Source organism: Canis lupus, chromosome 3, assembly GCF_011100685.1.
Source record: "Canis lupus familiaris isolate Mischka breed German Shepherd chromosome 3, alternate assembly UU_Cfam_GSD_1.0, whole genome shotgun sequence".
Classification (NCBI taxonomy): Eukaryota; Metazoa; Chordata; class Mammalia; order Carnivora; family Canidae; genus Canis; species Canis lupus.
Genome location: NC_049224.1, coordinates 18,389,960 through 18,405,752, shown reverse-complemented (window position 1 = coordinate 18,405,752; position 15,793 = coordinate 18,389,960). Strand labels below are relative to the sequence as shown.

Below are 15,793 nucleotides of genomic sequence, written 5' to 3'. Positions count from 1 at the left end.
AAATAAAATGTTTAAAAAATAATAATTTTACCCATTAAATTTTTCCATAATTCAAAATGTCCTTCTCTACAATCTGTTCATATTAATAAAATTTTACAGTGTTTTATATGTGAAGGAATATAGATTACCATACAACATTTGCTTACAGTTATACTGATATTGCTCATAATATTCATTTACATATTTGTACCTAACTTTTTGAAGTGGAAGTAATTTTTGGGTCTTTGTGGATTCTCTGTGTTGATGATTTTGTTACTTTGGTTTTTATTCTATTAATTTTTTTATAGGTGAAACCAAAAAGACCGCCATCTTAGCCATTTTAGATGATTCTGAGCCAGAGGATGATGAAAGCATCATCATTAGTTTGGTGTACACTGAAGGGGGAAGTAGAATTTTGCCCAGCTCTGACACTGTGAGAGTGAACATTCTGGCCAATGACAACGTGGCAGGAATTGTTAGCTTTCAGACGGCTTCCCGATCTGTCATAGGTCACGAAGGTGGGTTCCTTTTTTTGCTCAGCATATTCATTCTTTTTTCTATGGAGGTCATTTTTTGCTTACTCTTTTAAAGTTTCCAGTGTGTTGTGTTCGTTTGTTTGTTTTTTAATCCTTTCATTACTTTGTAGAGCTGTGTACGTTAGCATGCTTGGAGCTTAGCTGGGAAGGGGTCTGTTTAACTACTTAGGAGCCTTGCAGATTCTAGCTTGTTTCCCTCCACTGATGCAGTTTTAGGAGTTAGTCAAGCTAGGGAGGCTCAGCTTTCTCATTTGTTAAATGACAAGTATTACTTACTTCGTAGTGAGGATTACATGAGTTAATGAACACTTATCACAGTTCCTAATAAGTGTATATGTACTTAGTGGTAGTAATTGATATTAAACAGTGAAACACTGACTCCTTATCCAAAACAAATAGTAGGTTGTAATTAGAGAATATTTTAGCCTGGATTTTTGTATTGTTTTGATAGATTTTACAAGTGAAGTGCCAAACTAGAAAAAAATTAGAAAGTGTCAATTTTTTTCCTTAAGAAATAGAAATTTTCTTGAATCTTTACTTAATATTTTATGTCATACGTAGGATTTTGTATATATAGACTCGTTTTAGCTTCAAATATTTTAGCAGTGTAGATGACTGCTAAAGTCTTTGACTAAGTCTGTTTGAGATAAAACTGGTATTTATAGCCTGTGTTTCACTATAGTCTGTGTTTAGAAAAAAGAATAAATAGAGAAGAAATGACAAGAACATGTATCATGTATTTGGACTTCTATTTTACAGATGAGAAAACTGAGAGGCAGAGAGATTAGGTGACTTGACAATATCATATAGCTCGTTAGTTGCTGTGCTGGAAATGTAATATGTTTTAGTGTGCATTACTTCACTGTACTCCCAACTTGCGAGTTTAACTTACCAATGCAAATGTCTGAGCTCTTTTCCAACACTCTTTCCTTTTATTAGGGGCTTAGAATCTCATGCTGTCATAGCAGTAGCGAGTAAAAATGACTAACAGGTTGCTCTGAATCCATTCTAAAGACAGATCATCAACTCTCAAAAAATTATTTGTAATACAAATAAAAAGTCACTGCAGAAATTAATGTTAGTAATAACAACAATAATACTTAGTGTTTTCTGTGTGCTGGACATTATTATACTTAATTTGAACAACAGTCCTATAAAGCGGGTATAATGGTATACATCTCATTTTCCCACAAGGAGAGTGCATTTTTGAGAAATTAAGTAGTACAGTTATTCATAGTGTAACTTAACCCCAGTATTGTCTGAATCCAGAGCCCATATTATAAGAAAATTTGTGAGAAGAAACTTAATCTGCTGCAGAACTCAACTTTGCAGGAACTTCTGGTAAATATTTCAAGTGACTCTATCTCATGTTAGAGGTGGAAATTGGTTTTTTAGAGATAATAGTTGAACTCAGGAAAATTAATAAGGTGTTTGTGGTTAGAGGAATAAAAGCAAGGTGTCAAAGATGGAGCTGTATGGAACACAAGGCTAAGGTGTTAGGAAAGGAAAAAGACCTTTTTGGAGAGAGAGAAGGCTCTGCCAGAGGTGGGAAGAGACTAAGATAAGAGTGTGTTTTCATTAATTATCAGAAAGAAAATAATTACTGTGTCTCATGATACCATAGGCAACCAGTGAGATCAGATTACCAAATAGACTGGAGGAAATAGTGGTAACTCTAAGAGGATTTTAAAGGAGAATTTGGGGTGGGAAGCAGGTACCTAAGGATGTAGAGGCCTTTAAGCAGTGTTCCTCAAAGTAGGGGCCTCAAGTCAATGCCCATCCATAAAGTGTTTGCTACTGATTTGTGGAAAGAGAAGGTAAGAAGTTCAAATAAGCCTTTCTAGAAACTTATATCTTAATTTTGCTGATAATCAAAAGCATTATCTATGGACTTGTAATTTGTATATCAATATGTTTTTTTTCAAAGAGTTTCCTCTTTGATTAGTAATTAAAATAAATGGCCATGGCCTAAATTGGTAAAAAATGTGCATTATCATATTACTCTTTGAGCATGAGTTTGGTACTAGAAAGAAAACACTGAGTTGCTTTTATTGCTTGCTTGTGTGCTCCCTAGATTTTTCATATTTTCTACATAAAAACTGAGGTGAATTTTTATTCCTTTCCTATGCCTTTATTCCCAAGTTTTTTCTAGAGTCTAAGTTAATTTTTTTAAAGCCACTGTATTGAACCTCAAGAATTCAGAATCTGTGCGTATTTTTTATGTTACCACAAGCTTGTATAGAGAAATGTGTATCAAGTGTATATGTTTACCAAAGTGAATTAATGAAAACTTAATGGTGATTCTTCAAGATAACTGCCTAACAAATAGTATTAAAAAATCATGCCTTGTGGTCTTAAACAATGTTAACACTGCTTTTGACCAAGTGTTGGAGTTTCATTTATGTGAATAGATTTAAAATGTGGACCATACTGAACTTCTGATTCTACAATAATACATTTTCAGTTCATAGGGAGAAATTGCTTTAGTGTTTAACAATGTACTGGATTCAGTAGAATTATGTTTCTCTTTTTCATGCTAAAGCAATTGGACAGATGCCCAGTAGTAAATATTACTTTCTTTCAAATGGAATGGGCAAATTTAAAAATATGGGACAATAGATTTTTACTGTGGTTGAAAACTATGTATACGTGTGCCCTTTATAAATCCATGTTAGGTGTTTCATTCAGTCATCCAGCTTGGCAGCATCGTAATCATCATGTCGTATTCAATGGATTTAAAAATTTACCTTTTTTTCAGAGACACTTTGAAATGTTTTTAGACAAAGATTGGAACAAGAAATGCAATTCTTTTTAAAAATATAGAACCTGCTATATTAGAAACACTCAATTTTTTCTTGGTTTTTTTTTTTTTTTTAAGATTTTATTTATTTATTCATGATAGTCACAGAGAGAGAGAGGGGGGCAGAGACACAGGCAGAGGGAGAAGCAGGCTCCATGCATCGGAAGCCCGACGTGGGATTCGATCCCGGGTCTCCAGGATCGCGCCCTGGGCCAAAGGCAGGCGCCAAACCGCTGCGCCACCCAGGGATCCCTCTTGGTTGTTTTTATTGATAGTTTGTGTCGTACAGTATTCATATCTCTATAGTTTAAGTCATCTTCTATTTATTGTAGAGGGCAATTAATTTGGATGGTCCATGTATATAGCATGTATACATATATCTGTTAAAATACATTTCCTGTGTTTTAATTTTCCATTATTATTACAGTGTAGTTGATGTTTATCTTTTAGAAAAACTCCTGGTTTGTTTTGGGAAATAAAAGTAGACAAAACACTCAGGGTTATTAAAATACATTTTATGTTTACATTTCATAATCTGCATTAGGTTAGGCCTAGATACTATGTGACAGATCCATTTTAGAGTTGAAGATATGTATCACCAACTTTTGGTGGACTCTGGATTTTATATCAAGATGGACTTCTGGTAATGTCATCAGACTCTTCTGTGGGTACGGGCCCTATTTAGGCTTTCATCCTGGGCAAACACTCGAAGATAGCATAGCACACAAGAAAATGTTTATATGAAAATTATAACCTACTCTCTCTGGGACATTCTTTTGGTCCTTTCCTTTATATTTAAAAGACTAAGGATTTGTTTCTTAGCTTTCCTTTTTTTATGACTGTTCTTTGACTCCTCATCTAGGTAGAGGGTAACTTTCTGGTAATTTTTCCCAGGAGACATTTTAATAGACCTGGTCCTGGGAGTCTGCTTTAACGAGGAAAGTCACAACCTCCATTTTGAATATTTGTTTGGAAAATTTGCACACTCTTCATGATTTTTCATATGATTTGTAATAGACTCAGCTTACAAAATTGTATTCAAGGAATACTTTCTTTATCTTTTATTTGTGTGTGTGTGTGTGTGTGTGTGTGTGTGTGTGGACTGCTTCAAATTGTGTCTCTTGCAATATTTCCTTGCAAGTTACTTGCATGGTAACTTGTTTAATTTTTAAAGGTGATGCTGACTAAGTGATATTAGACTATGAGGCTTTTTTATGTAGAATTTGTAGGAGAATTTTACTTTTTTTCTCTCCATAGCATTTCATTTTTTTTTTTTGCCTTTTAATGGTATATTATTCCCAATTCTCCATGTAAAATCTTGCAATCCTTTTTTATTATTATGATTAATAGTTCCCCATCAACATGGATCTTTATTGACCTACATTTTGTTTTCTTGCCATTTGTGTTCATAATGCATTTTTAGCACTGGATCAAGCTTCTGTTATTTTCTTCTTGAAGTATTAAAGTTTTGTCACTTAAAAAAATCTGAAAAACCATGACTGTGTAAATATTTTTATTTGTGTCACCAGACCTCACTGTAGGTGAAAGTGCTTAATTACTCCAAAGCTCTCTTTGTGTCTCTCAGTAATAAACTCTTTGTTTAATACAAAGCTACCCTATGGGAAATTGTGCAAGGTGTACAATAGAGGAACTCTAGGATTTCATAGTAGTGTCTATATTTTGTTCATATGAATTATACAAGTACACAATTTTTCAATGATAACTGGCAATTATGGCTGATTGCACAGGCTTTCAGTAACTCTGAAACAATCTGATTCCTAACTAGCAGTCCCTATATGGTTTAAAAAAAATCCCAAGACATAGTCTACTAATATAATGGTGATTAATTTTTTTTTGTATTGAAACACTTAAAAATGTATACATTGAAGTGTTTGAGGAAGTGTGGTTTGGAAATCTTTCTGATCCTTTGCCTTGTTTTCTGTTCTCCCCAGATAATTCATTGCACTAACGTTATGTGTGCTTAAATTTAGTATGAAAGTTTTAGTGTGTTTTTTAGTAACTGAAATTAAAGATAATCTCTAAATTAATTAATCCATCATATTAGAAGAAGTCTATTTTAGAAATATTTGTTCTTTTATTATCTTCAGAAATAAAAATTATAGTTTAAAAGATAGAAAAAGATGTTTATATTTTGTCATATTTCTCCTGTCCTTGTTTAAAAAATGTCAGAAGTGTTTGCTTATTTGTATAACTAAGTAATAGTGATATTTTCCATGAATATGCAGGGATTTTAACTATACATCTGTGCCACAAAATTTAAATAAGATGTGTTCTTTTAAAGCCCTCTAAACACCACTCATATCATTTCATAAAAGTAATTATTTTCTTAAAACTTCTTTTTAAAGATTTATTTATCTATTTATTTGAGAGAGATTGAGGGGAGGTGGTAGTGGGAGGGGGAGAGAGACCTAAGCAAACTTCATGCTGAATGCAGAGCTGGATGTGGGGCTCGATCCCATGACTCCAACATCCTGACCTGAACCAAAACCAAGAGTTGGTAGCCCAACCTACCCAGGTGCCCCAAAAGTAATTATTTTTTTAGTAATACAGTTCATTAGTGTACTTTGTTTTCATTATTGTATAAGACTTTTGAATTAAGTGCATTTTCAGCAAGCCATGTGGCCATCAGCAGTACTCCCTAGGAACTTACTTTCCACTTTCAGCAGTTTAAAAGAAATGATTGTCATGATTTTCTTCAATTTTACAAAGTATTATGTGGGGATAAAAACCAGGAATGGAAACTATGAAGCATCTAAAATACCTCAATTATCCAGGAAGGAAAACTTTGGTGAAGTTACAGAGGCTGATGTACAAATTTGACATTTTCCTTTGTATTTCTTTTTATAAAACAAAATCATTGATGGTATATGTAAGTTACAATTTAAAGAAATGTGATTTTCAGGTATTTGCAAGCATTTTTATGCATGCACTGTGTAAAATCACATTGCATATCAGTGTAAGGAATTTGTGTCCTTTGGAGAAGTGAAGGAAGAATTTACTTGTGTTATTACTAGTTTTGACCATAAGGACTTTATTAATTTCTTTAAATTACAGAACATTTGTGTTCTGGTGCATGTTTTGGAGTGTATAAAAGTTTGTGTTCCCCATTTTAGCATGTGCTTTTGGTAACTTTTACGTATTGAACTTCTTGAAGTTCTATCTAAATGAAAATACTTAAACATGGGATCCCTGTGTTATTAATAAACAATAAGCATGTATGAAGCTTCTGGAAAATTTGAAACAGAACAGTCTTGTAATGTTTTTGGAAAAGGTGCCATAATAGTTGCATGTTTGGGATTTGGGTTTTGTTGAGTTCAGATGTTGCTTATTTTCTATTAAGCATTTATCAGTCTGTACATTTCATTTGCAGGAGAAATTTTGCAATTCCATGTGGTAAGAACACCTCCTGGTCGAGGAAATGTTTCTGTTAACTGGAAAATTATTGGGAAAAACCTAGAACTCAATTTTGCTAACTCTACTGGACAGCTCTTCTTTCCTGAGGTAATACCACAAAGAAAAGATTTAACACAAATTCGTAGAGAAGACAATGTATTTTGAAGGAAATGGGAAAACTCCGATTATGTAAAACAAAGTTTAACAGAAATTGACAGGGAGCTTGCTTAGAAACCTAGAGGAAAAAAAAAAACAGTACTCAAAGAGGTTCTAAGACTTACAACGTGGGTTTGTATTTTCCTGTGTACTTGGCAGATCTTCTTGAAGGCAACAACAAATGTCAGCTTTGCATTTGAGCCAGGCTTTCTTGCTGCTCCCCTGACCTCCCACCTTTGGTGTCCCCTGTGTCGTTCTAAACATGATGGACAGTACTTGTCTGCTTCTCTTAGTCCTCCCTGTCTTGGAACTCTATGTGCAAGATGATAGCAAATATAGCTCCAAAAACAAGTATCCTTTTATGTCCTGTTCACATTGTATTTTTGAGGTTCCATTTAGAAGCTCTCTGATAGTTTGAAAGAAGGTGATAGGAAATAACTTTATAAAAACATTTCTTGGATAGGAAATCAGCACCATTTAATTATAACTCTCTCATCTTCATCTCCTTCCCATACACACTTAGTATGAATTCTTGTTGGATTATACATTTAATTCTTTTTTTCCTCCTCATTTACACTCCCTTGATATTAAGCTAAATCCCATAACTTTCCGCCTTAAGTAACTACACTGGCCTCCTACTAGCTGCTTTTCCTCCAACACCGCCTTCTTTTTCATGCTTCCATTTTCCCTGTTCATCATTGCCATAGAAATCTCCCAACGTATTGCTTTGTCTTAAATTTTCAATATTGGGTGAGATCTACATTCACTAGCTCAGCATTCAAGATCCTCCACAATTAGCCCCTATCTAACTTATGCCTGATTTCCCATTCATCAGTAGTTTTTATTTATTTTATTTTTTAAGCCACAGAATGCTTCCTTAAATGAAAATATATTTGCATGCACAATTTATAAATCTAATCAAAGCAGGAGATATTTTGTGTTCAGTGCCAATAGGGGGGTGAATTTCTTTCTGTTCAACATAGGGGTCCTTGAATAAAACAGTCTTTGTGCATTTGTTGGATGACAACGTACCTGAGGAAAAAGAAGTATACCAAGTCATTCTATATGATGTCAGCACACAAGGTAATTCAAAATTCAGTTTGATCTTTTTTTCAGGTATAGCTGTTCTTTTTAGAAAAAAATAATACTTGCCATCTCTATCTTTAACAACTAGATGTATACTAATTAAAAAGTATTACTTTATTTTTTAAAAAGTATTACTTTAAATATTATCTATCCCATAAAAATGTTAGGTCTAAAAAAAAAAAATGAGCTCCAAATGCGAACACTTCTCTTTGTGGACTCAGGAAAAACCTCTAAAGATTTTGCTAAGTATTTTCTTACAGAATAAAATAGATTTCCAAAGGAAGAATTTTTCTGTGATTCATTTTTATTAGCAGACCAATTTGGATTTGGACCAATTATATAGGTAATTCAAAACTAATCACTTCGAGCAAATTATCTGGGTACTTTTTTCAGTGTCTACTCAATTTCTGTAATTCAGATGACCATTATAGCAAATAATAACAGTAATATGTCAAGTGAAAAAATTTTATGATTTACCGTCTAGAAAAAGAAAACGAAGTAAGTCAATCGGAGAAGGACAAACATTATATGTTCTCATTCATTTGGGGAATATAAATAATAGTGAAAGGGAATATAAGGGAAGGGAGAAGAAATGTGTGGGAAATATCAGAAAGGGAGACAGAACGTAAAGACTGCTAACTCTGGGAAACGAACTAGAGGTGGTAGAAGGGGAGGAGGGCGGGGGGTGGGAGTGATTGGGTGACGGGCACTGGGTGTTATTCTGTATGTTGGTAAATTGAACACCAATAAAAAATAAATTAAAAAAAAGAAAAGAAAACGAAAATGTAGGTTCTGTTTGTCAACCTGAAGATTTCTGTTAAAGGAGCCAATGAAACAGAACACTTCATGGGTACTTCAGTATGTTTCAGAGAGTGGGGCTATCTTTTAAGTATTTAGAGGTTAATGCCAAATCACCGTTAGATTTCTTATGATCCCTGTTGTTTGTAGGAGTCCCACCAGCAGGAATTGCTCTGCTTGATGCTCAAGGATATGCAGCTGTCCTGACTGTAGAAGCCAGTGATGAACCACATGGAGTTTTAAATTTTGCTCTTTCATCAAGATTTGTTTTGCTGCAAGAGGCTAACATAACAGTTCAGCTTTTCATCAACAGAGAATTCGGATCTCTAGGTTTGTGTTACTAAGTGAATGGGGTTTCTAGGCAGATTCTTTTTTAATATTCTACTTGTGTGGATGAAAGCCATTGCTAAAATAAGTCAGACAGGAAAAAAATATTTGTTAATTCAGAACAGGACTTTATAGCTTCTTTATTTTTGAAGTATATTTATTATTATTATTTTTTTAGTAATCTCTACATGCACTGTGGGGCTCAAACCCACAACCCTGAAATCAGGTGTCACATGCTCTTCTGACAGAGCCAGCCAGGCACCCCTAACTTCTTTATTTTTGAAAGATTAAAACAATTACCTATCATCACAGAAATACTGTGTAACGATCATAAAATCTCAGCAGTGTATAATAATAGGCTGGCTCTGGGTCCACTACCATATGTTGGGGTTGGCCAAGGGTTGCCCTACTCCACATGTCTCTCATTCTTCTGTGATGATTGGAGGCCAAAGAAAGCAAGCAAAAGAATGCCAGACCTCTTGAGATCTGGGCTCAGAACTAGCATGTAATCACCTTTACTTTGTATTAACAGCCAAAGCAAGTCACAGCCACACAGGGGACGTACTGCATTGCAAGTCTAGAGGCAGTGCAGTACGTCCCCTTGCCCACAATGGACATCATTGAGCCATTACATGGCAAAGGCCAAGGGTAGAGGAGGAAGTAAGGAATTGGGGCCAACAATACAAGCTACTGTAGATGTTAGGAAATAAAAAGGCTATAACACTCTGATATTATTTTAAGAGTTTAAATAATTATAAGATCTTTTATCATCTGATTCAATTAGGAGCCATTAATGTCACCTATAGCACAGTTCCTGGAATGTTGAGTCTAAAGAACCAAACGGAAGGAAACCTAGCTGAGCCAGATGTTGACTTTGTCTCAGTAGTTGGCTTTCTGATTTTAGAAGAAGGGGAAACGACAGCAGCCATCAACATTACTATACTTGAGGTAAAACTCTTTATTTTGCTATTATCATATTAAATCTGAATAACTTCCAAGAAAGTAGAAATTCATGGAATATTCTGGTGCTTTTAAATCAGGTTATTTCTTTTTGTGAATTTTTAAAAACCACACAGGAGTTTCTGTTCTCGTCTGAATAGGCTGGTCTGCTGTTGTGTATTTTATTATAGAAACATCTCATGATAAAGAGAATTTCCTTAGAGCAGTCACCTTTAAGATAGACATTGGCCTAAGAAGATTCCAGGAGAGCATTTTGACATTTTGATTATTCCAAAGGATTTATTGGACCAGCAAATCCATGTAGGTCAGCCTTTTAGTTATTAAGGACTGGTTAAATTAGAGATAGAAACTCACTAGAGGCTGTTGGTATAAAATGTGATTACGGTCAACTTAAAGTTATCACTGGTGATTGAAATTGCATTTTAAATGATTTTTCATATTGTGAAACCTCATGCTGTTTTGAGACTCAGTGTTTCAGCTACCTTGAATACATTTCCAAGAGGTTTATGAAAATAGTATGTATGGAGGTGATAGGAGATGATATGTAGGGTGGAGAGGGAAGAGAATAAATATTGCTATAGGAAAATTTTTAATTACTATGTATTTTGGGGTTCTGTTTTTGAAAAGATTTTATTTTCTCAGAGGCTTTTTACTTTTACAAAATTATTAGTGGTGTAAACTATCCACCATCTGAAGTTATTAACTCCTGTTTTGTTGATTACCATAGCACAGTGACCTAATACAATAGTATGAGAACTCTAGAGCCGTAAGATAAAAGGTAATATTTAGCATATGACATGGAACACACGATTTGATAAAATAAAACTTTAAACCAAGTCTTCTTTCAAATATATAATCTATTAATATAATGGAATACAAACAAATGGATTATTCCTTAGATATGATAGTTCTTAAAACAGAAAATATGTAGCCAACCCTCTTTTCTTTGCAGAGTCTAGTTTTATGAACACAGGATCTCCAGTTTCCGTTTTTTTCTCCTTAGCTCTTTGTAGCAATTTCTGTTCCCTGAGTAGCATGAGAGTAAGAGACTGCAGACCTGTATACACAGAAATCAGCCAGGCCTGGGTTGATGGTGGGGACAGTGGTCAGTGATGGGAGGTAGTTGTGTGAGAGTGAGGAACAGTGGGGATTGGGGGGGCTTCCCTTTTATATCATTGATTCTGTAACTCCCTGTGGTGTATATATTATAGAAGATAGTTTAGAGACTTTCTTATTTTTTCATAGGAAATACATCTCCATAAATAAAATGAATAAAATGTATGAACTGACATTTTATATATACATATATGTACATAGACGTATAACACACACATATGTACAAACACACATTGGATTTTTATGTAAATATTGTTGGCTGTCCAGTCACAATTGATATGGGTTTTGCTAGTCCTCAAGTTTTGAGCACCTGCCTTTTTTTCATTTTTCATATGGGCACCAGTGATTAATAGTAATAGTGTATTAAAATTAACCGTCACAAATATCTATCACTTTTTAAGGACCCTCTCAGGCCAGGCACTCCATACTCATTATTTTTAATCGTTTTTACAGTTCCCAAAGTAGCTGTTATTTTCCCCATTATAAAGATGGTGGAAGTGAGGCCTTTAAGTTGAAGTAACTCACTTAAAATTACAGAATTTGCTGTTGGATCTCCAAAAACTGCGAAGCTTGTTATTTTTTCCATAGTATTCTGCTCCACATTCTAATTATTGGATTTTGACATAATTTAAAATCTTTTGCTCCCAGTATATTTAAAATATATTAGGTTGGTATATATTTCTATAATTGGTTTACATATTATGTTAGTCTAGGAAAAATGATACATTAGCAGTCTTATGTGGTTTAACCTAACAACTTATCATATAATCAGGTATAAGTTTATACTTTTATTATTTTTTAATGTCAGCTTTATTGAAGTATAATTAACAAATACTGAATGGTATCACTTATATGTAGAGTCTAAAAATGTATATAAAACTATAAGATATTTAAAATGTATATTGTGGTGGTTTTATATATATATATACATACATACATAGTGTGTATATATACATACATACATATATACACACATACATACATTGTAAAAGGGATTCCCCCTGTTTGACATATTCAATCACCTTACATGTTTATCTTTTTTGTGTATGAAAATATTTAAGTTCTATTCTCTTAGCAAATTTCAACTATATAATACACTGTTGTCAACTATATAGTCACTACATTTTACATGAGACACTCAGACCTTACTTATCTTATAGCTGAGTTTGCATTCTTTAACCAACCTCTCCTTTTTTACCCTGCCTCCAGCCCCTGGCCCTGGCAACCAGTTTTTTACTCTCTGTTTCTATGAGTTTAATGTTTTCTTCTCTTTTTTTAGACTCCACTGATACTGCATGATACTATGCAGTATCTGTCTTTCTCTGTCTGGCTTATTTCACTTAGCACAATGCCCTTTCGATTGATCCATGTTTTTTGCAAATGGCAGGATTTCCATCTTCCTTGTGGCTGAATAATCCATTGTGTTTCTATATACCACATCTTCTTCATTCACTTACTCATTGATAGACACTTAAGTTGTTTCCATATCTTGGCTATTGTGAATAATTCCACTAATATGGGAGTGCAGATATCTCTTTGATATCTTGTTTTTGTTACCTTTGGATATATACTCTGGTATGGGATTACCTGATTATATGGTTGTTCTATTTTTAAGTTTTTGAGGAGCCTTCATATTGTTTTGCATAGTGGCTGCACAGTTTACATTTCCACCAACAATGCACAAGGATTCCCTTTTCTCCACACCTTCACCAATATTTAGCTCTTGTCTTTCTTGATAATAGTCACTCTAAGGGATGTGAGGTGATGTCTCATTTTGATTTTGATTTGCATTTCCATGATGATCAGTGATGTTGGGTACCTTTTCATGCATGTATGGACCACTTGTATACATCTTCCTTGAAAAAATGTTTATTCAGTTCTTTCTACATTTTTAAACCAGACTTGTTGTGTTTTGTTTTGTTATGTTTTTGCTGCAGAGTCGTATGAGTTCTTTATATATTTTGAATATTAACCCTTTATTACATATGTCATTTGCAAATATTTTATTCCATTCCATTGGTTGCCATTTCATTTTGTAGATGTTTTCCTTTGCTGTGCTGAATCATTTTAATTTTAATATAGTCCATTTGTTTATTTTTGCTTTTGTTGCTTTTGGTGTCAAATCTGAAAAAAATCAGAGCCAATACATGTTTATTTTTAAAATTTTAAATATTTTTATTCTAGGTTTGCATGTTTAAGCATATATATATTTATTAGATAATTTTAAAAGCTGCTTTTGAGAGGTTATTACTTTGAGAACATAACTATGGGGGATTTAATGGATATAATTTTTGCAGGATGACATACCAGAACTAGAAGAATATTTCCTTGTGAATTTAACTTATGTGGACCTCATCATGGCTTCTTTAACTTCATTTCCTCCTAGACTAGGTATGGTATTTGTTTTCATTTATTCACTTCAAACAAAGTAAAGTGATCACTGTAATACTTGTTAATCTCAGCTATAGAAGAAAATATGGTGAGCTTTTAGATTTGTTTTAATTTAGAGAGTGTCATCTATTGCAGTTTTATATACTGGAGATTGTAAACACATTTAAGGATTAATTATTGTGTGGTGCTTTTTAAATTTTAAATTTTACAACTATTTATAACTGAATTTGTAATCTTCAAAATAGAATCGGTTCTTAGGAAGGCATTTTTTCCTTTTAAAATTTCATTTGCTGTTTTCATTAGATCTCCAGAGTATCAGATGATTTTATTTTCCTTTAGGTTAAGCAGAACATTTGTTTGCTTGTTATGTTCTCTGCTTCTTTTTTGACCTTTTACCTCTTTTTTTTCATGCTTTAGAAAAGACTCAGTTAATTCATTACAGACTGAAAGGTAAAACTTGAACCTCAGATTAAATTTATGTAGATTAAAAAGATGTATTTTTATTTTAAAACACAAACTTTTGTTCGCGTTTTAGACATTTAATATCAGGGATTTGGTGGAAACTTATAGGTGTGATAGCCCAGGAGGTGGTGGTGATGAATAGCACTGTGATAGCCTCTTCCCCATCCCTTGGTTAGAATGTGCTCTGGACAGGGTGGAGGCTGATTAGGCGGCAGGTTAGTCTGGGTTAAAGGAGGATAATCATGGCCAAGAGGAATGAGCTAAGAAACAAGGGTTCCTTATTCACTTTTGAGGCTCCGTATGACAAGGATTTCCTTTGGAAATAATGGAAGGGAATCACCAGTTTTTAACATATTATTATTATTATTTGAAAAGTTTCAGTTCTTTTGCAAAAGAAATATTTGACTCCAGTGACTAGGCTGTTGATATGAGGCATTTACTAGATGATAGTTATTAATGCAAATAAAGCTAATGGATATTTTGTATTTCTTTATACTCATATTAGGGGTCATTTAAATAGTTTAACTTTTGTTTAATGCTTTCTTAATGCCCCCATTTCAAGTGCTTTATTTGTTAGTACCATCATTCCTTCTACTTTCCCATTTTACAAATGAGGGAGCTGAGGCTTTGAGAAGCTTAGTAATGTGCTGGGAGCCACACAGCTAGGAGATGCTGGAGCTGGGCTTGTGCTTTGTAGCCCCTAGTCTGATGGGCAGATTTTTATTTTATATTCTTTTTTTTGGTAATGTTCTCTTTACTCAGAGAGAACGACACTCTCCCTATATCCCATCCCCACCTAGGCAGCTGCCATAAGTATTCTAAGAGTAAAGTAGAGCCTCTGAGTTTTAAAAGGGAAAGGCCAAAAATATTAAAAAACTAAACAGGAACAGAGTTGGTTAATATTTCAATACTGAATAATGAATGATGGTAACATACCAAACTTGGTAGACAAAGTACAAAATTAAAAGGGGTAAGAGAAATTTACTTGAGTCTGTTAGTCTCTGTCCCCCTAACCTCTTCCCCTTTTTCCCCTCCTGTCCCAACTTGTATCCCTGTCTCTCCCTGCATCTCCTTCTTATACCTGTTTTTACTCTGCAGCACTTCCTGCCTGTCTCTTCCCATTTCTTTCTCTTTTCTTGCGCTTTATACTCCTCCCAATGATCTCTATTATCCTTTCCTCTTTTTATTAAATTAATAGAAATAAAACCATAATCTCAGGTGCCTATTTTATATTGTTCTCAGTTCATTAGATTTCTATAAGTCAATGCTCTTGTTAGCAAAAAGTTTTCTTAATCAGATAGCATAAGCATTGATATCTTTATTTTCTTAAACATCTTTTGAGTGATGTTGACTATTTCTATATGAAAAATTATGTGATCTATATGTCAAATAATCTTCTTTGTAATCATTTTTATTTAAAAATATATTTCTGTTTTTTTTCAGATTCAGAAGGCTTGACTGTACAAATTATTATTGATGCCAATGATGGTGTTCGAGGCATAATTGAATGGCAACATAGTAGGTAAGACCAAGGCTGTGTGAGAGTCCTTTTCTGAGTGTCAGATTCCTTATCTACTGAATAAAAGCTAATAAGGAAAAGATTAATGTATTCTGTTTATTTTAGGTTTGAAGTAAATGAAACCAAAGAAAGTGTAACATTGGTAGCCCAGAGGAGCAGAGGGACTCTTGGCCACGTTTCCTTGTTTGTGTATGCCCAGAATTTGGAAGCACAGCTGGGGCTGGATTACATCTTCACCCCAATGGTGAA

At 33.8% G+C, this 15,793-nt stretch overlaps 1 protein-coding gene across 1 annotated transcript in view; it reads left to right on the top strand.

The window, feature by feature from the left end:
• The window catches only part of ADGRV1 (adhesion G protein-coupled receptor V1), a 518,581-nt gene that overhangs the window by 113,037 nt on the left and 389,751 nt on the right, over nt 1–15,793 (top strand). Inside the window, exons 34-41 of the mRNA XM_038532347.1 lie at nt 288–497; nt 6,707–6,837; nt 7,869–7,968; nt 8,920–9,099; nt 9,881–10,044; nt 13,470–13,563; nt 15,469–15,547; nt 15,650–15,788. Of these exons, the coding sequence (XP_038388275.1) occupies nt 288–497; nt 6,707–6,837; nt 7,869–7,968; nt 8,920–9,099; nt 9,881–10,044; nt 13,470–13,563; nt 15,469–15,547; nt 15,650–15,788 (1,097 nt within the window). The remainder of the gene's footprint in view (nt 1–287; nt 498–6,706; nt 6,838–7,868; nt 7,969–8,919; nt 9,100–9,880; nt 10,045–13,469; nt 13,564–15,468; nt 15,548–15,649; nt 15,789–15,793) is intronic.